Below are 21,970 nucleotides of genomic sequence, written 5' to 3' on the forward strand. Positions count from 1 at the left end.
CTTTTCTTCTTTTCCCAAATCGATGGCTTCTCCCAGAAAGCCTGAAGCATTATGGGACTTAAAACACTTTAACACATTATAACATGTGCTCTCATACTAGTGGGTTTTTTTTTTTTTTTTCCTCCAAGACAAAAATAATGCTTCCTTTAAAGCTTTTATCTTGCTTTTTTTTCCCTTTAAATTTTTGTTTATTGGATGTTTTTTTCCCCGGGTAGTTAAGTGCTCTGCTGCTTACTTGCTCATACTGCCTAACAATTTTAGCCTTCAACTGATTTTTCTTTTCTCTTTTTCTCTTTTTACTGGTATTTGTTTTTTATACTCACTCACTAAACAGGGAATTCCTCAAGCTGTACTTCCCCCATTACCAAAGAGGCCTGCTCTTGAAAAAACCAACGGTGCCACGGCAGTCTTTAACACTGGTATTTTCCAATACCAACAGGCTTTAGCCAACATGCAGTTACAGCAGCATACAGCATTTCTCCCACCAGGTAAGGCGTTTGCGTTTGTTAATAAATAAATCTGATAATGCATGTAGATGTCTACTGGTAGAGCAGAGAAGCCACGCCCCTAGTCGTTTTTAGCCATAGAGCAGGTGGAAGGTAAGATGAAAAGTTGTCTCAGGTCTCTCCTATGATTTTCCTTAAAAACTAAGAGTTTTAGCTTGATGAAAGATGGATGAGAAGTCAGTGATATTTTGTATATTTATTTGTATTTGTGTAATTTGAAATGAAATAGAGTTCTCTCTTTTTTTTTCCTCTTTCCTCAACACCGTTACATGTCTGTCAAGCTATTTTATGACCCTTTCTTGCTGTAAGACCCCTTTGCCTTCATGATTCCAGAGCTCATTTGAATTATATGAAATGACACTTCAGTTTTGGTTTTAATTTTTCAGCCTTTTTGTTTTCAAGGTGGAGAATAAAAAACTGACTCTGTTCCAATCTTATTGGTACCAATCAGTATACATCACTTAAAGTTGTTGCTCCTGAGATAATATTGAAGTAGCCCTAAGCACCCAGTGAAGTTTACATTTATAAGTGAGTTACACATTTGTGGTTTCAGTTGATCTCAACTTAGTAACATAAACATACTCTAGAACTATACACAAAGATTTACAATTTAAAAACATAAACTAATCAGTCACTTAATTACCTGGAAGTTTATTATTTTTTACTTACTCTTCATTTGCTTCAGAAAATACATATTACATTCCTTATAATCTAGACTTCAAGTAACCAGAGACTCTAATCTTATTTTCCTCTTCATCTCTTAATCTTTCTTAAAAATTACCGTGTGTTAAGATATTCAGTTAATAAAATAATTTTTAATTAAATTGATAAATTTATGATTAGATGTGTATGTCAAAGATCCAGACCCATTAGTATGTTATACTATGCTAACAGTATTTACAATGCATTAGGTTCAAAATACCATGAGGAAATGTGATAATTTGTTTTTCAATAGTGAGAATAAATTATATCCTCATTAGTTTTTCCTGCCAAGTACAACTTTTTATACAGTGCCTCTTTGAAAACTAGCCATCCATGTGTAGAATATATAGTAACGTTCAGTGAACTAGAATAGAATATTCCACTAATTGAAATAGCCTGCCCTAGCACTACAGATTAAGTTATATTTGTACTCATGAAATAGTATCTTATCAAGTTGCAGTTTGTCCATTTTGGAATAGAAATTAAATCATTTGATCTTTGGGTATTTGTTGTACTCTGAAGGAAAAGTCACATTTCTTTTAAGTTTTATAAAATTAAAATTTTTTCTCAACATATGTATGTTTTCAGAGATTTCCAGAAATAAATTTTTTTTGCTTTAGTGTAAATTTCCATCCCCCTGGATTTATGCTGTCTCCAACAAATAATCTATCAATTTTTCTGTAGTCAGATCACTAGACAAAGTTTCAAGGAATTGTAGGTGACTACTGTGATCTTTTTGAAGAAATTAAAAGCTATTTTTGTCAGTTTATTTCACTGAATGAAACATTACTACTAAAAATGACAGTTTCCTTATTTAAAAACCTAAAAGTGAAAATAAATTTAACTTCTTCCATATATTACTTAAAGAGACCTAAAATAATCTCTTTCATCAAGTGGATTTTGCATCAATTTCTCCAACACCATTCACATGACTGAAGACTTTTCTAAATAAGTATAATCATTAATTGCATGACATGTATGACTCTGATTTATGACCATAGTCTCTCTATGGAATGGGTTTTAGTCTGTGGATAGGATAGAGCAAAAGATGCTAGGTAAAATTCAAGTCAGGGAAAACCAATAAATACCTTCATAAATCAGAGTCATACTTACCTTTCTGTCTAGAAACTAAGCATTGTTAATTTAAGTAAAGTGTGCCACAATATATTGAAATATGCTGAAATTTTAAAGATTTGTTTGCATTTTTATGATAAATTTGCATCAAAATTTTTTTTTATATTTGTAGTCAATATGTAATTATTGCAATAGTAATATCAAATAAGGTTTATTTGTAACCCGGCTTTAAAGAGCTTGTAGGTTAACTTTTAGTGATCACATAGAAGTTAGGTAGTGCCTCCTTCATTCCTTCAGAGTATTTTTAATCTCATATGTACCTATGTGCCACAATGACATTAAAAAGTTATAATGGATAGCCCATCTATACTCCTGCCAAACCACTTTATCATACAGCTGGGAAGGAAAGAAATCTCCCATCCAAGTATTAACCAGGCCCGACCCTGCTTAGCTTCCGAGATCAGACGAGATCGGGTGCGTTCAGGGTGGTATGGCCGTAGACTGAAGGCAAGAAATCTAATGTAGAAAATATAAAAACCCAAATGCCTTAAAAGCCAGGCAGGAAATAGGAACAAGTGAAGCAAGAGGTCAAGTTGAAGCTCTGGGATCCGGGAGCTGCAGGAGAGCTTGGGCCCAGTCTAAGGCGACAGTCAGTGCTCAGACTAGCCTTTTGTTGCCTTTAGGAGACCATCTGCCTGGCAGGTTGGACCTGCTGTGTGCTGGGCACCCTCGGAGGCTCCATATACGTCGCGGTCTGTGACTGTGGGGTGGTTGCGTCTCTGCCTCTCAGGGTTGGTTGTACACAGCTCAGTGTGATGGCTCTGGTGTCCCGTATTGCTAGATCTTATGATATATTTCCCAGATATTCTGGACTTTTGAACAGTTATATGTGACATCTGTCCATTTTTAAATATTGTCAACTAATTTCTGAGAACTACAGAAAATCTATCCTACCATAAATTCGTGTGTCATCTCACGTGATATGGGGGGAAAGGAAATTCATTTTCCAAAGTCTAGGGTATTCTGCAGACCTATAGACGAATTCTGTGATCACAGCACCCTATCTAACCACAGTATTATAATTTGGAAGTTATATCTGAAGACTTTATTGGAACTGATTAGAGAAAGGAAGCCATTTATTTTTTGCAGTTTAGAGTTTTAGAATTCTGTAGTCTGTTGCTTCAATAATAACATCAGGGATATATAGGTCTATTTCATTGACATTACAATGAAGCATGGTTGACTAAATCTTTGGAGCAGGTAACTCTGTATACAGAACAGGTTGCTAGCAAAAGATCAGGATTCCATGGCAAGCCATGTAACTATACCATAACTTTTTTTTTTTTTTCCATTTATTTTTATTAGTTGGAGGCTAATTACTTCACAACATTGCAGTGGGTTTTGTCATACATTGACATGAATCAGCCATGGAGTTACATGTATTCCCCATCCCGATCCCCCCTCCCACCTCCCTCTCCACCCGATTCCTCTGGGTCTTCTTTTAAGAACAGACTTGGACTTACGTGGCCTTTACCCATCTATCCATCAATCCATCCATGCATCCATCCATGTTTGCATTCATCCGTCCATTTATCCATCCATCCTTCTAACCATCTATCTATTCTTTCTGTTCCTACCTTCTTCTCTTCCTCTTTTTCTTCTTTCCTTCCCTGTTTTCCACCACCTATCCTTCTTCCTGGGCTTCCCAGGTGCTTGCCAATGCAGGAGACAAAAGAGATGTGGGTTCGATCCCTGGGTCGGGAAGCTTCCCCTGGAGGAGGCCATGGCGACTCACTCCAGGATTCTTGCCTGGAGAATCTCATGGACAGAGGAGCCTGGCGGGCTACAGTCCATGGGGTCACAACGAGTCTGACATGACTGAAACAGCTTAGCACAGCACCCAGCGTGTCCTTCTAACTCACTCGTTCATCCCACTGCATCCCACTGCATCTCCCATCCGACTTCCACCCCTCCCAAGAAAGTTTTCTAGCCTTTTGCTTTTATACCCTCCATCCTATTTAAAGATAGATATAAGTAATTTGGATCATGTTCACACTGAAGAAATTTTTATTTTTTTAAATATATAGTTCGTTGTTTTGTTTTACCTTCACCCGTCAAGACTAAATTTACTATTCATACAGAGTGTACGTAATCTAATGTCTACTTATGTTGTAGCTGTAAATTTCATGAAATAACACTTTTATTTACATCAGTTTTGTTTTTCTGAATTTATATTAAGCCCAGTTCTAAACTTCAGTTTCAGTATTGGATAGCTATATCAGGCACCACTGAAATTCCAGGATTCCCATTCTCACATCTCCTCTTCTTTCCCACACCTACTCGAATGGTGGTCCTGTGCCGTCCAGTGGTCTCAGGCAGGTTACCCAGTCTCTATTCTTCAGTCAGCGCTGGTCATCGCTGATGTAATCATTGTCCATGCTTAGAAGACCCCTTGAAGGCAGGTGTTCCAGGGCTTCTGTGCCTGCCTTGGGTACCAGCATCCTTGCCTAAGCCCCTTCGCCTCCCATGCAGCCCATTCCCTGGAAAGCCTGCATCTGGCAGGGCTGCTATGAAGGAACACACCACAAGCCCAATTACCAAGGGGCCCTGCATGCGTCTCGCCTTCTCTTCAGAGTCTGGAAGAGTGTTTTTCTCTCTGCTTTCCTTCACCATTTTTGCCTACTTGCCATGCTCAAAAGCATGCTTCTTTTCCTAGCATATTGCCCTCAGTCATTGTAGGCTTATGATTTTTAAAAAACTGAAAATAAGTTTGCTTTCAACAGCTTCAGCTTCACCTTGAGTGAACACTCCTAGAAAGAAGGAAACAGAAGTCCAGAAAACTTTCCTGAGGGGTTGGAATAAGAGGAGAGATGCAGGGGGATGGGGTTGCTTTTACAGAGAGAAAAGAAAGCAAAGATTTCAATTATCACTTTTAGTATGATTAATGAAGTTAATAAAGATGGTTTATTTAAACCTTAGCATAGTGATTATAAACCTGGCTTGGAAGTTTAAATACAGCCTACCATAAGCTATACTTTAATTTTTTCATATATAGAAAGGAGATAATACTGGTAATTATTTCATACAGTTAAGTTTAAGTTAGTTTTAAGCATAGTTTGATAAAACATCTTAAAGCGCTTTTATAGACAGGTCTAAGAGTTTAGAATAAAGCCAGGAATGTAGTAAGCACTTTTTTTTTGTTGTTATTTCCTGAACTCATTAGAGATACAAAATATAATTCAATAGATTACAAAAATAAATTATATGAAGCTGTTGCTTCTTTAGACATCAGTTTTAAGAATAATTCTATTGATTGTGAACTTTTAGTTCTAATGATATAGAGTATTTTTAGAAGACTTTAGATCAGCTTTGTACTCCTATCATAATACACCTAAATAGGCTTGAATTACCACATCTCAATGCAAACCTCCAACAAAATCTCTATAGTTTTTTTCCTCTCTACGTTTTTCCCTTCTCCTTGAACTGATTTGAACTACACATACATCTCACTGGTAAACTACTTTCCTAGTTGTATTTTCTGCATCTTCATACAGGTTAACAACATTTCAATTTAAAAATCATGTAATTAACATCTTGCACTCCTCAGAAGCACACCCTTCTGCTCTGCAAATACCTTCGTAGGGGAAATTTGAAATTGACAAATACATTCACTTAAATTTTGCCTTATGCTGAAAATTGAAGAAAAAATTTTTAATTGGCTATTTATGCAATCATTATTAATAAATCAACCAATTTGATGTAAAGATGGACATTACAGTCATTTCAAAAGTGATTTTTGATTTTGGTAAGTGGGTCCTACAGCATTATGTCTCCATATTTGTGAGTTACTGCACCCTGGCTAGTATTTTCATTGCTGCCTTATGTTTATTTGCTGCAAATCCCTCTCAAAACTGTGTGCATTGGTTTTAATGGTAATGAGGAGGATAGCTCAAACTGAAATTCAAATCCTAAAAGCGTTAGGGTTTTAGAAAGATAGGGTAAGGTTAACTCATTTTCAGCATGTGCAGCCTTCCTTATGCATGGGATGAAACATAATAGACAAATTGCAGCATAATAATAAATAATAATTTTAAAACGTACAACCTGGACAGTATTTAAAATGAATTTTTCTCAAATTCCACATTATTCTTTTTCATTCATCTTTCTTCCATTCTTTCCCAGTCTTCTGACCCAACTATTGAAGGATGATGATCTCACAGGCTCTAGGATATTAAAGTTTGCTTGCTCTACTGTCTCAAATTACTGTCTCGGCTATCACTGGTTTGTTTTTGTTGTCTTCATAAGGCTTTGACTCAGTAGTGGTAGCAAATGACAGAGATCTTCAAGTGTCTTAATAAATAATGCCTATCGGTGTAATAATACTCCACCTGAGAGAATGGCTCCCTAGCTCTCTTTCTGAGTTTCATCATTGATCATTGCGCCCACAGTCTTAATTGTGATAACAGTCTAATTGCAGCTGTTACAAGGATGCCAGTGAAGTAATCTGTGCTTCTCAATGGCAGCTTTGTTTTGTAGGGCCATCTCTGACAAGACGCAATTGGCAGATTTTTTTCTAACAAATGTTCATCCCAGATGCTGCTAGTATTTAAATAGGATGTGCCAAGATTTAGATGGAAATATAAAATCATTTGATATTTTAAAAGCTAGGAGTCTAAAATAATCTCATAGAAAGAACAGTAATTCAGTATATGGGAAAGTGCCCTGTGCTTGGTAAAATAAGGTAGATTTTCCAATGTTTACATGGCAAAGAGAACAGGTACTATCTATGTAATACTGATTTAGCGTTGTGGTGGAGCCTTTGTGAACATCAGTGCCAACACCCCCTACACAATGTATATATCTTCATTATCCCCCATTCAGGGTTTTTACTGGAATCTAATTAACCGTTTTTGAATGTGAAATTTCATGGAACACTTGCCATTCTGAGAAGTCCTGAAGGTTTAAAACAGCAAGGAAAACCAGTCTGCTTTGTCAGATACCTTCTAAGTAAACCAGTTCGAGACTTTAAGAAAGTGTGTCCCGTCTAAATGTTTTCTGTACATTTAAATTCCAAACTAAGGCAGTGCAGAAGTTCAGTTTCTCCTTATGCCTTATTTATATTGCTTGGTATCCCTCCAAATAAAATTCCTGTATGGTTGATCACAATCCCTTCCATTTCTGTGTGGTTGCTGCTACACTGAACAGGGAAATAAATAAAACTGAGGGAATGAAATGAGTGCTTTGGTTTCATTACATTGTTAAGTCAGTTCTGTGCATTGAACTATTTAGCATCTTCGTAAATGTCTCTTAATTACTTAACATGTGATCAATTCATATGTTAAAAAGTCAGAAATAGCAAAGCCACCAGATGGCCAGCAACCAGATTAAAACAAAACAAATTGCACTATTGTTTTTAAAAGAATTAAGCAGGTTGCCATCTTTTTAAAAAATTAGCTTTTATTTATAGGCAGCAATCAGGAGAAGCAAAGTGTACCAGCACACAGTTCAACTGGCTTTTTATTCTTCACTTGAGACTAGTTCTAATTGATCACTGTGCTATGGTATGATTCGATTGTGCTGACAGTTACATGCCACTGTTCCCATAATAACAATTTTTCTTCTTTGTTCAAATGAATGTCCTAATTACACGTGTGATGGGATGTTTTAATTCTCTTCCCTTTTCAAATCCACCTTCCTGTTGCAATGCATGATGGGCAGGCTCAATATTGTGCATGACGCCCGCTGCAAGTGTTGGTAGGTGCCAGCTTTGTTTCTTGATTATCTTAGACCTGGTGCGCTCACAGCCCCTCAAAATCCACTGCCGAGTTTACCTGTTACCTATTGGGCAAGTCCACCTCCTTTTTACTAACACCTGTCAATTAAATGCCATTTTCTATTTAATTGACATGGACTCACATAAATGTTTTCTTTACACACAAGTTTCCTTTAGTCACCTTTGGTGGATTTTGATTGGACTATGAGCTCTGGTGTGTAAAAAAAAAAAAACTATCTCATAAAAGTAATATATTGTGTATTTTTATAATAGTAAATAAGAAAGCATACTTTTATTCAAAAACAGATAATTGTATATATGAAGTAAATATCTGTATTTTGACTTAGATTTTGAATGTCTGACTGTGAACTCTATATAAAATTCTTGGTTTTGAATTAGCGAATTAAGCCTGTTTGTGTCAATTTTCTTGATTTGATGGTAACAAGCTTTTTTCCCCTTTTTTTTCTCTTTCATCCCCCTCCCCCTCTCTCCTTGGAATGTTGTCCGCTTTGCGCTGTGGTTGCATGTCACTCGCTGGTCCGTCACATGGCTTACTGCTGTGATAAATACCATGCCCAATTACCTCCTCCATGTTGCCATGGTTTCCATATTGCTACACTCTTCTGTATGTTTGCTTATATGATTTTCCCTCCGAAAGTTCCCATGGTGCACGGTGCTACGCCAGCCACTGTGTCCGCAGCAACAACATCTGCCACAAGTGTTCCCTTCGCTGCAACCGCCACAGCCAACCAGGTTTGCTCATTTACAGCTTTATTTCTTAAGAACCGACTCTGACAGGGCTCAGTCCAGCAGCCCTGACGCACGCGGACTTCCCACTGAGGCCAGCGGGGAATCGCGTGTCCGTGAGGGCTGCAAGGGGGTGCTTTAATAGCATGGGGTTTCAAAGATACCTCTTGTTGGCCTACACATTCTTTCTATGATGAGCAGCAGAATGCTTTTATGCCATTTATAAATGCTCCAAAGTTGTCGCAGCTCCATTTCTAAAGCTACTAAAATGATATTTACACAAGCAATTCTCAGTTGGTCTCAAATCAAAATCATGCAGGTATTTTGACCAATCGAAATTGTATCAGGTAGTGTATACAGATGTTGAACTACAGTGCTATACACCTGAAACTTATATAATAAAAAATAATTTTAAAAATATAGGTGATTTTAAGGGTTTTGTTATAAGCATTGGAGATATATATATATAGTTTCTTGCCTAAATTCTTAATAAAAAGCAAAATATTTCAATGTGCTATATATGCCACAAACAACCACTCTTGTAAATAGAGTTTGTTATAAATTCATTAGTTTTATTTGATAAGTGGATTGCATACTCAAAATAAGTTAAAATAAGTCTTAAGTTTTCAAGTTTTGATTCTCAGCGATTTAAGTGAAAAAATAAAATTCCTAAGTGCTCTTATATCTGTAACTACTCAGCATAAATGTTAGAGGGTTATGAAGGGAAAAAAAGGCCCCAAGTATGGCAATTAGAGTCATTCTGTGTTCCATACAAGTTTATGGAGTGACAAATACACAGGGTTTTCTTTTTTAAGTAAAAGGAATATGTTTCAGAAATTTAAATTTCATAATATAATTATTCAAAAGAAAATAATTATTAAAATATTAAAAAATTAAAATCTGCATGGCTTCAGCCAGCATTTTTAGCTCCTATTTAAAATTATAGTCTAGAAAATACTGGGTGGATCAAAATTAAATTTATGTAAAGTAGTTTTTGGCTTGAAAGTATAGATAGGTTTGTTATGAAAGCAAGTTCAATAGGGTTAACAGCATATGAAATATCTAGAGTCCAATCAAATTTCAGATAATTCACAGACCAAGTTAGATGTAACCAAATGAATCTAGGAAAAAAAAAAAAAACAGTATCAGATGGGAATCAACGTGTTGCCCGTTTGGGAAAAGAAGACCAATTAAATGCCATTTGAATTTGCAGTTATCACTATAAGGAGGAGCCAGCCTTGTTTCTACAGAATGCCATATACCATTGAAGAAGAACTACAAACTATAAGTATAGTCATTAAAAACTTTGAAAAGCAGCATGCCAAAATGGATGTATTTTAAAGTTTCAGACAAGCTTTAAACATTTCTTGGCAAAGGATCATTAGTTTTTCTGAAGTTTGTCAAAATAGTCTTGGATTTTTGCTAACACATCAGACTCATTTACAAGAATGCTAGATTGTGCATATGTGGCATGTTAGTAGTCTATGGCAGAAATTCCTTAATGGATTCAATGCAGTCCATTTATGGTGCAGATCAGTGATGCTGGACTCTCTTGTGTATACCATGTATGACTATAGAATTGCTGGTGTAAGCAGAACTACAGCAAAGCAAATTTCAACATGCCCTTGGCCACCTTGGTTGTAGGGGACACTTTACTTTTTGCATTGTGCTGTGACCATTTCATGCATAATCTTGGGTCTTCATACTGTTTGACAACCAGAAGAAAGAAAAGGGAATGGATATATATATACACACATATATTATATCTACATATACATACATATGTATATGCCTACAGTACATTAGCGATGCTGGAAATAGCTGATGCCACAAAAAGCAGCCTGCATGCATGCAGAAGTTTATAGCTGGCCCTTCATCTGCATCGATTGGTGTTGAAGGTCCTTGGTATGTTTCGACAGCCCCATCCTTGACGCTTCTACACTGTTGGGTGCAACATCCTGTCCTGCAGCAGCAGGAAAAATGGTATGAGAAGCTTCATTATGCTTGGAGCACATTTTCGTGCCATTTGCCAGTGCTGTAAAATTGTGTAAAGATGTCAGCTGAGAAATGCAAATAAAATAGAGACATATTAATTTACACTCCAGACTGTGGACTGTGATGCGTTGAGTTAGTCTAGGACATCTAGATGGAAACAGCAACAAAATGCCTTCATGTATGTGATTTCACTCTTCTCCCATCAACCTTGCTGAAATGGGATTAGTGCCAGTTTAGAGATAAACCTAAGTATAATGAGGTGCTTTGCTCATGTTTACACACCCAGAAATGGGTCCCTAGGCGTTGAACCTGCGCTGTGTTGCCTCTCCCAGTGTAGCAGTCATCATTCTGGGTAGAGGAGAATCGGGCTACAGATTGGAAGATGTTGGCTGTTGGGATGATTGAAACAAGTCACCTCTATATTGGTTCCTTATTGTGTTTTCTGTCAAGCTTTGTAATTTTCTTACCCATTTAAAATGCAATAAAATGTGCAATCAGGATTCAGGAATATGTTTTGAAGTAGACTTCCATGCTTTTATCCGGTTCTTTTGAAATACTCCTTTATAATTATTACCTGGTATTTTTAACTTGGAAAAAAAAAATGTTAGATACCATAAGTTGAATGAAAATGTAGAAATTGGTTGCACAAAAGTAGGCAAGACATTGCCTACTTTGCTTTCTAGAATACTGAATAACTGAAACCGCAGGTGTGTGTGTGTAGGCCAACAAAAAGGGCTTCTTTCAATTACTGCTCTGCATGAATTTTTGATAGTTTTACTTCTCTTACTTCCTAAAAACTGATAACATTTATAGAATAGTATTTAACACAAAGATTTTAAACAATGAGTTGCTACTTTGGCATTAAGTTTACATTAACTTACTGTTATGTTGATCAGATAAGGACTGTCACCTCACAGCTGAATTTCACTTTCTTAAAAAATTTAATATTCAGATGTTTTCATCTCTTGGTTGTTGGCTTGCTTGCATGGATCATTCATTAAATAATTTTTTATTTGCTAGATACCCATAATATCTGCCGAACATCTGACTAGCCACAAGTATGTTACCCAGATGTAGAATTTTCATCACTAAACAGTAAGTTCATTATGTAATATTGAGTGTATATTCGTGGTGGTTTTTTCTTTTTTAAGATAACAATTGTGTAATGCACTTAAGAAAATTTTGCAGAATTTCAAAAAAAAATGTATTTATATAGAACTCACAATTTTATCTGAGATGGGTTATGAGGAATTTTAATATATGAATTTATAAGAGATATGCTAATGTTATTTAAATATGCATAATACTGAGGATATATACATTTAAAAAAATTTTGTCCTAGAAATAAGCACAGGCGTGAAGGAAAAATACAGCTTAAAACTAAATAGAAGGCGTAGATTAGGGATTGGCAAGCTTTTTCTTCAAAGATGAGATAGTAAATGCTTTTGGTTGTGTGGGCCATGGGGCTGCTCTGCCGATGTAGCATAAAAGCAGCCATGTGTAAATCAAAGGGTTGCTGTGTCCCAGTTAAACTTCATTGGTAGTGCTCGTGGCAAAGAATCCCTCTGCCAGTGCAGGAGACACAAGAGACACAGGTTAGGTCTCTGGGCTGGGAAGATCCCCTGGAGGAGGGCATGGAAACCCACTCCAGTATTCTTGCCTGGAAAATCCCGTGGACCAAGGAGCGTGGTGGGTTATGGATCATAAGGTCACAAAAAGTTGGACACACACAAAAATAGGTAGGCAGGATTTAGCTTACAGGCAATAGTTTGCTGCTCCCTGGTATAGGTCAGCATTTATTTTATTCAAAAATTGTCTTGCTAAATCCTAAATGAGAACGTGTACCCAGTTTACCCCATGCGTCACCACATCAGGGTCATTAGAATATAAAGAGCCTGATTTAAATATATTCATGCATTCATATATGCACACACATACACACCCACTCACACATCTACCTGGATATTTGCTGAAATAGTTTGAAAGTCTCGTGGTTTCCTTTCAGACACATTGACTTGCAAAGATGACCATGTTTCATCCTTTTAGAGCATGTTTTATTCTTACACATTGATTCAAGTTATCTACCTGCTCAGAATTATATTAGGTATTTCTTTTTATATTTAAGAAGAGCTATGACACTTAAAACTGAATCTGGTAAGTAAGATGGGTGATCATTCTTTCTTTGTTGCTTCCTTTCACTCATTCATCTGTGCATTAACACATTTATAAATGACTTTTTGTGTTAGCTACTGTGTGTTAGTTACCAGGTCGATGAAATAAAGATCGACAGTCAATGAGATGATGATGTAAATTTTAGCACTCTTCATTAAAATGAGAGGGCTTTGAACAAATTCCTCTAGGAACAAAGATGAAGGAGCAGCTCTTCCTAACTGAGTCAGAAATTAAGTGAATTTGGACAGTGAAGGTTGATGTAGAGAGAAAGGAGATATCAGAGCCTTGTAGAAGAAGGGACAGGGTGTTGAATCAGGAAGGTGGTGTCAGGGAACCAGTTCAGAGGCCCTTGTAATAATCATCCATAGGAAGAGCTTGTCAGAGGATTAACTCATACAGGAGAAGATGACAGACACAACTTGAAATAAAGGAATGATAAACTCAATCCGAGATGTACTACCAAAGACATGCTGCAATCATGAATTAAATTACTGAAACTGATTTCTGTTTCATAAGCTCTCTCAGTGCATTCTGATAATAAGGTTTATTATTCTATACAATATAATAGTACATTGCTTTGTAGTACGTAGGTTTGGAAGTAGAGTTCTTTTGACATGTTAAAAAAAACATTTCAAGCTCTTATGATCAGTTGGGTATGTATATATGTAAACAAGTACTGTTTCTTAGCAATAATCCAGGTTCAGAAAAAAAAGATGCAAAATGGAGTGGGGTTCCATCAGTTAGCAAAACAGTAGATTTGTCAGTATGGAAACTTAAGCTCTTTAAGGTTCTATTTATTTAACAAATACTTAGACATTTTCATGAGAAGCTGCAATATTTAAACTGGGTTTTGAGTGGAAAATATTTAAACTGGTTTTGAGCAAAATGGTGATTTTTTGAATTCTCAAGTTGTATACTAAAGCATAGTTGAATATGTAAAGATTCTATGGGAACAAATTTCATTTAGCAGCTGGAATTTTTAAGTCACAAGTACATTGTAATATCAGTTCAACCTGAATTTGTCAGGAGCATAAGGAATGATTTTTCTTTTTCTTGGCCTTTAGGAGAAAAAATCCAAACTGTAAATTATCCAAAGCAGTCACTTAGAGTATCATCGTTTTTTGTTTTTTTGTTTTTTTTGCAAACACATACTGTGTTAATCATGCATCCACATAGAGCAAATTGTGTTTAATAGGACAGTTGCATGGATTTTAATTTTGTGGGCCAAATCATTACTTCTGAAACCTATTCAACTTTAGAAAGAAGTAAAGTGAGTTGTAAATTCTGTCCCACAATGATAGTGCTAAAAAGAGCTCTCCTGTATTATGCCCCTTGATTCTGCAAATGTATTTTATATTTTAAGCTGTGTATTGGCTGATGTTTGTTCAGAGACTAGAATTTTGTGCAGCTGTGAGTGTCATTTTATTTTCAAAGAGACAATAAACACATTTTGGTCCTTTGTACCTGCGATGTGTTTTTTTGTTATTACATGAAGGTGCTGCCATTGCTGTGTTCACTCTTTAAACCAAGAAATACAATTTTCATGTTGAATGTGTATGGGAAACTGCTGTTAGACATTGTCTGTGTTAACAGAAGGTTATCTTTTTCCCTTGCAGATCGTACTAAAGAGGAAAGGACAGTGTGCCTGGTTATAGAGTAAAGGACGAGGTCATTAGCCATATTGTATATACCGTCAAGCAACCTCATACAAAAACCCCTCAGCCACAAGACATCCGCACACTGCATGTTAACCAGAAGAAAAGACAACATGGAAACCCACTGCACACTGTTGCCTATACACTTTGTACATTTAATTGATATTTGTGCTGAGGTGATACTCCTGTCTAAAAGAACAACATTGTCTTTCTTTTCTAGCACAGAGTGATGCATTCAAATATGCAGACCTAATTAGTTTCCTATATATTCATGCCATCTTGAAAAGACAGACTATGGTGTAACCATGATTCTATTATGTATTGGTACGTCTGTAGACCAAGATATAATTTTTTAAAAATAAGTTTATTTCTTTCAAGGTTTACAAATAACAAAGGTGCACCTTGTATTTAAAATTGCCATTATAGATGAGAGCGTGCATGCACAGTCATTTTTGTTTGAGTAATATTTTTAATGTAATAGATTTTAAGATGTGGTGAGGGAGGGATCTGACAGAGATGAATGTGCCAAGCAAAACCACAACTGTGTATCTTTTAAAGCACATCATGGCTTTAAGTACCATGTTGTTAAGGATTCTCATGAAGTGCCATAGACTGTACATCAAAGTAGAGTATTATTTCTTCAGTGTTATTGTTTTCAGAGCCACATTTTGTCGCTTATTTGCTAGTACTAATCAGTCAAAGGGCACCATTCTTTTTTTTTTTTTTTTTTGGAAACCAAAGCTGTCTCAGAAATGGCCGATTTAACTTTATAGTAACAGACAGCACAACACAGACTCTCTCAATACAGATAAACTCACACGTACTGGAGATGATATATCATAGATATATATAAAAATTATTTTAATGCATTGTAGTGTAATATTTATGCCTACTATACTGTATAACATGTTATTCAAAAGGGATATGCCATTTCTGAGACACGATAACAAAAAAAAAAAGTTTGAGGAAATTATTTTGCTTCTATTTATAGCTCTGTCAAAAGTCAAAAGACTCTAAATGCTTTGCAAAAATGGTTTCACATTTGCTTAAATGCTTCGTCACAGTCACATTTAAAACAGTGACTCTAAACAAAGAGGAAAGCACTGTCATCAGATGCATGATAAACCAAAACATGAAAATGGGAAATGTTTAACTAATCTAGTCATTGGGTGGGTTAAGTACATGGGTGAATTTTATATGTGATTTGTTTTGTTTCGTTTTGTTCAGATTTACTGCTTATAGCCTTAGAAAGCCTTTTACAAATTAAAAAAAAAAATAGATGTGCATTCAGTTTTTAAGAATGGATTCATCCAAAGGAATTCCTTTTTTGTGGTTTGGATGTTGCAGCTAGTAAAGGATATTTTTGCTCTGTTCAGCAGTTCTAAAAATTGCTGAAGTAGGGGCCAGGTCACTGGTAGTTCTAGTATGGAATGGGAGAAGTGAAAGTTCAGTTCTAGAACTTTCCATACTTCCAAGTTTACTGCAAGTTTTTATGCTTGAGAGAGATGCTTTCTAATATAAGACTGATGTGTTGATTTTACTGATTGTACTGTACATCTATTAAAGCCTTAGATTATTACATTACGGGTTGGAACCCATACCAATGTAATTTCAATCGTGTTAAGAGAGTAATGGTGACTCCACATGTTATTGTAGTTAGTTACATTATAGAATATTACTTATTTTTCTTGTTAAAGTGTAGTTTTTCATTTCCTACATTTATTAGATTTCATTTTCTATTAACAATTGAATACCATTTCAGTTTATAGACTCTTGTTTTAGTAGATTTTACCGATGAACTTTTCAAAATACAAAAAAAAAATTAAAGTAGTTTTTTCCTTCATAACATACTCAGTTTTGAATTACATGTAGTGTCATATGAATATTCGTATTGTTAACTAAATGATTTATATTTTACTGATTTAATATTAAAAGTGTAAGAATGTCAGTCATTGTTAGTTCTTGTCTAGTTTTCATTAAAAGAACAAAGATCTTTTATATGGATATCTTATAAATATATAATCATTGCTAAGTAAGAAGTTAAGTTGTTGCTATCGCAACAATCCTGGCAGACAATTGAGTAATATTTTGATGATTTATTTTGTTTGTAATTAGTTATTATAAGAAGATCTAGATCCTAGATATTAGAATAAAATTTATTTTCTACTGTATCCATTTCAAATGTTAAAGTATTGTTTAATATTTTTGAAATCCCTGAATATCAGGCCTTGTTATAAATAAGCTGCATAATCAATAAATAGAACAAGGGACTTTTTGTTGATAATCCAAATACTCAAAGTTTACGTAATGAGAATTATAGCGTGTGTGCAAACTCTTGAGGGTTGATTATGCTGCAATTTAGCATGTTGGAACGTCTAGAGAGAAGGTTGACTTTTTGCACTTCTGTATATAGTCAAAAGAGAGAAACCTGTATAATAGTAAGATCTTATTTTGAATAAAAACGTCTATAATTACAAGGAGTTTTGTTAAGGCTAATAAAATGACAGACTGAGCAAAATTGCTTGCAAAAGTGGCACAGAGTTAGCACTCCATACCCCTTCAAACATGTTGCTTTGCTTTTTTGTGGACAGCTTGTAGTTTGCCAGGATTTTTTCAGCTGGAAAGATATGCCATCCTTCCAAGATCTCATGACTGACAAAAACTCCATTGGGCCAAATCTGCCTGAAGATCATTACCAAAAATAGCAGGTCCTTCAACCATTAAGGTGAAATCATGGATCAGATATTCCTTACATTTTTCAAAAAACTACTGCATGTTTAAAACTTCAACAAAACAACAAAAAAAAGAGAGAGAAAGAACTATACTAAGGACATATACTATTCAAATCAGTTTCTGCCAATTTCAGTGGTTTACTGTTCACAAAAAAAAAAATAAAAAAGAAAGAAAAAAAATCTTCAAAACAAGTATTGACTTTCACAAAATTTCACCCATAAACAGGCAAACCAAACAGCACACAGTAGCTATAGTTGTTATGTGATTGTTTTTTAATTGCGGTAGGAGCCTGTTCTTTCAGCAGGTGAAAAAGGTAAAACACAGTTCAATTTTCACGGTTTTAATTTTCAACTCAGAAGCACTCAAAAAAGCAAATGTGATAATGGGCACTTGTTTACTGAATTAGTGTATCCAACCTTCACTCCAGCTGGTTATAATGTTGCACTTATCAGCAACCCTACACTTTCACCTGCTGAAAGGACAGGTGTGCTTGGTTTTACTATTATGTAATCACAACTTACTTTCTGCTTGTAGTTGCTTAAAATTATGTATTTTGTCTTGGGCTGCAATTTGTTTTATGCTTATTTTATTATTACTGCAGTAGTTGACTTTGCTGTATGGAAAAATAAAGTGAAATTGCCCTAATAAAACTTCTCTTTCTTAAGTATATTTGTGTACCTGAGATTGAAGTGTTATTATTTTTGCGCGTTTCATGCATTCATGCATGTCTGTCTTGTCAAACATGATGATATGGAAATTCATCGTCCGGTGTTAACTGACACCAAGCGGGGCCTTGACTCTCCACTAACCTCTCATGCCCGGAGGGAAACTCTGAATCATGTGTTGCCACCCACTGCCCAGTGCTTTGGAAAAATCTGCTTCTTTCCTCTGACGCCCTAAGTGCTGTTTGATGTATTTTAGGTGCAGGAGGGGAGAACTCTTAAGGGGAAAAAAAATTCTCTTTATCAGTTCTGAATCACAGTCTTTCTGTAAATGAAATTTTATTTGCCTAACTACCCCAGGAGACTGGCACTGGAAATCAGGCAATCGGAGAGAATATTTCAATACTGGAATAATGATGACTTGATTCAGAGGGATAAACGTTTATGCACACACACAGCGGACACACAAGCCGTGAGATGACTCACTCTTGAGTGTTTGTGTGTGTGTGTGTGAGGGAGAGAGAGCTTTTTAAATGGTGAATTAAAAATTCAATTGAAGTGAGACCTGGTCTCCCAAATGGCTTTGCATTTTTCAGTTTTCACAGGTAGTGAAAGCCGAAGTTCCAATGTGAAGAAATTTGCTCATTCATTGAGTGCTACTTTGTGTGACTGTGGTACTTGGTATTTGGTCAGGGATGGCAAATTCTCCTTTGTAGTAAACGCTTGTTTTGTAAAATTTACTGCGGTAGAAATAAGTGCATTACTTTATAATTAATACAGTTCTGTTACGGGTTGAGTTTTGCATAGCATTTCTGTTCTTTTCATTGGACTCAACTATTCAAGCTACTCAAGGGCGTAGCTGCCCTGGGGTGACTGTCTAGAGCAGGGGTTCACAAACTTTTTGAGTAACATCAAAACATCTAGCTCCTCTCCAATTAGTGAGAATACTTCTGGGTATCTTTTAATTGAAAAAATACAGTGACAAAAGGCCATTGTACTATTTTTACTAATCACAACAGCGTATACATGCATCTGAGAAACGATAATTTGAGCTACTCATTCTCCAGGCAATGCTTCTTGTTCAGAAGGAATTATTACTGCAGCAACCACTAGGGGTCCTCAGCTCACGGGATGGGACCCTGTCTTAGCCGTCTAGTTTCTTATTACAGACCCTAGACATTCATGGAGTTTACACTTTGGAATGACCCTGAAGTTCAGTGACAATCTAAATTTTACTGAGGCACAGCTTCATATAGGAAATAGCCACTTAACATGTCAGCGAACCTGTGAACCTGTGGGACAGTCAGCAATGAGATTTTGCTATTTATTTCACTCCATTCACTGATGAGTCTGAGGCAGTCACCTTACTATGTGAAATAGTCTATGTTCTGGAGAAAAATGTTATTATTCAAGATTTGGAAACTTTTGACAGAACATATCCACTTTAAGTATTCAAAGTCTGTTGCATAATATCATGAAAAGATACAAGAATGAGAAAACGTAGAGATTTAAATGTTAAAGGATTTGTTTTGACTTTTCTCTTGACCTTTCAAAACAACACCAGGCCTTGTTGAAGAGACTCTAAAGTGGCCTTGGGCCATGACTGGCCGTGGCTCCGCGTCCAGCATGTGGTCCTCCCGTGGCTGCTCCCCGCGATGCAGCACTTGGGGTGGGCAGCGAATCGGAAGCTACTCTGAGATTGTGGCTGTGTGAGGCCACACAGGGCCACAGCGTCCCCCTCCGAACTTCTTGGGAGTTGGACTCGGTTGTTAAAGGGCCTCAGGTACTCTGACCCCTACAAAAGCAAAATACAGGTGTGTGCTGGAGCCGACCTGGGCCAGGATGTGGGGAACGCGCCTTCGAAGCCCTGCGGCCAAACACGCTCAGAGTTGCCTGCACTTGCTCTGGACACATCATCCTCAGCTCTTCATCCTACCCTCAACCTCCACCTCACCTCCTCTGGCAGCCAGAGCTACCAAAGTAGCAAAAGTTACTCTTTTGTGTCTTCTGAGAAAGCAGCCCCTTGGTTCTCTTTTATTGTTGTGTGAGCTGGTTTTTTTTTTTTTGTTAAATTCATGTGATATTTTTCTTTTGCTAATTAAATGTTAGGGAAAACATATAGCCTGCCCTTGAGTGTACTGTTTTAGGGAAAACAGCAGTGGCAGATTAGAACACAGATAAAATCTGCTACTATTAGTGACCTGTTTATGTCTTTCAGGAACAATTTACTGAAGCAAGTGTGATCAGTTTTTTTTCTCCCTAGTTGGGTCTTATAGTGACAAAACAGAGAATTTCTTCTTTAACAGATAAATAATAAACCTAAAGCTTCATTCATAGTGGTGGGGAGCCACTAGGCTGTTACGGAAACTGTAACCGCCGCTCTCAGTCACGTTGGCCCCTTGGTGGAGCCCGGCTGTTAAATCTCTGCCCTTGGAATTCAGCAGAGCCTGATGGCTGGGTTAAACCGTGGCTTCAGGTGGGCCTGTGTGATTCCACTTGGAGTGAGCACGGTTCACTGGAGGGAAATTTTAACTACTGCAATCACGCTTGTGCCATGGCCATAAATACATCGCCTAGGAAATAAAAAAGCGTCCGTTGCAGGGCAGGAATAGAGATGCAGACTCGTGGACGCAGCAAGGAAGGAGACGGTGGGATGCACTGGAAGAGGAGCACTGACGTATGTACATCACCACGTGGAAAACGGAGCTAGTGGGAAGCTGCTGAATAACAGGGAGCCGCACTCCACGCTCTGCGATGACCTAGAGGGGTGAGATGGTGGGGGTGGGAGGGAGGCTTAAGAGGGGGGGATATATATGTGCTTATAACTGATCTGTGGTGTTGTATGGCAGAAACCAACATGACATTGTAAAGCAATTCTCTTCCAATTAAAAATAAATGAAAGAAAAGAAAAGGCAGGCACATTCTCCATAGGAGGGTTTCACATCCGTGTGAGTCCTTAGGCCCAAGTAAGGGCCCAGCTCATTAAATCTTTTCTGGCACTAGATACACAGTTGCTATACAGGAATTAAATACTGAAATACCCCCCCCCCACCCCAAATTATACGTGAAAGGCAATTTCTTGGATTGGGACAGTTGTAACTGAGATGCCCCATACAGACAGGATCCATTCACAGGAGAACACCATGTTCATAAGGGGCTGTAGAAGCTAGTGGTCATGTGGCTTTGAAGGTCTAGAAATAGGGCAGCAGTCGGCAGAAGTCCATGCGTGAACTTAAATGTAGAGCGACGCTGTGCCAAAGAACCAGAAATGTAGCCAAGCGAATCTCCAAATTCCATTTAGAAGAGCACGCAGTACAGTAGTCTAGAGGAGAGTATAAACCTCTCGACTAAAGGCATGTGGTGAGAATGGCCAAGCTAGGCAGAAAACTAGACCCATAAGACAACATGACTTTAGGTTTAGGTTGAAGGTAGAAAGACATCTGAGGAGCTAGAAGTCTGCAGCAGAGCATGAACAAAAGCAGCCTTCGTAACGGACAACCGGAAAATGAACAATCAAAACCTGGGTGGGGGGAATGGGGCTTCAGTGACAACCTCAGTGCTGCTCTGCTCTGCTTTGCCACTGGGCCTCTGCCTTTCACAAATGCAACCAGTTTCCTGACATGGGCTTAGGTGACCTCTGAAGGTGAATAGAAATAGTAATATTTGGAGGGTTAAGGAACGAGGCAGAGAGAAGGGCGTGTTGACAAGTTATGCACGGAAGAGGTGGGTACTGCTCGGGGACACCATCATCACTAATGCCGGTTAAGCCACAGAAATAGATTAAAACCTCCTAAAAAGATAATTTTTATCTTATATATTTTCAAGGTGCTCATTTGTTTATTTATTTGGCTATGTCGGGTCTTAGTTGCGGCATGAGGGATCTAATTTCCTGACCAGGGATCAAACCTGGGGCCCCTGCCTTGGGAGCATGGAGTCTTAGTCCCTGGACCA

At 37.1% G+C, this 21,970-nt stretch overlaps 1 protein-coding gene across 35 annotated transcripts in view; it reads left to right on the forward strand.

The window, feature by feature from the left end:
• Positions 1–18,024, forward strand: part of MBNL1 (muscleblind like splicing regulator 1) — a 210,027-nt gene extending 192,003 nt beyond the window's left edge. For 17 of the 35 annotated variants that reach the window (XM_043873707.1, XM_043873734.1, XM_043873703.1 and 14 more), the window contains 5 exons: positions 335–488; positions 8,001–8,036; positions 8,714–8,808; positions 11,818–11,892; positions 14,586–18,024. In XM_043873707.1, the coding sequence (XP_043729642.1) occupies positions 335–488; positions 8,001–8,036; positions 8,714–8,808; positions 11,818–11,874 (342 nt within the window). In that variant the 3' untranslated portion in view covers positions 11,875–11,892; positions 14,586–18,024. Of the gene's footprint in view, positions 1–334; positions 489–8,000; positions 8,037–8,713; positions 8,809–10,721; positions 10,786–11,817; positions 11,893–14,585 lie in introns of all 35 variants that reach the window. The other 18 variants (XM_043873709.1, XM_043873714.1, XM_043873708.1 and 15 more) reach the window with 9 other exon arrangements.
• Positions 18,025–21,970: the final 3,946 nt, after the last annotated feature.

The sequence above is a fragment of the Cervus elaphus genome, chromosome 19 (genome assembly GCF_910594005.1).
Source record: "Cervus elaphus chromosome 19, mCerEla1.1, whole genome shotgun sequence".
In the NCBI taxonomy this organism is placed as follows: domain Eukaryota; kingdom Metazoa; phylum Chordata; class Mammalia; order Artiodactyla; family Cervidae; genus Cervus; species Cervus elaphus.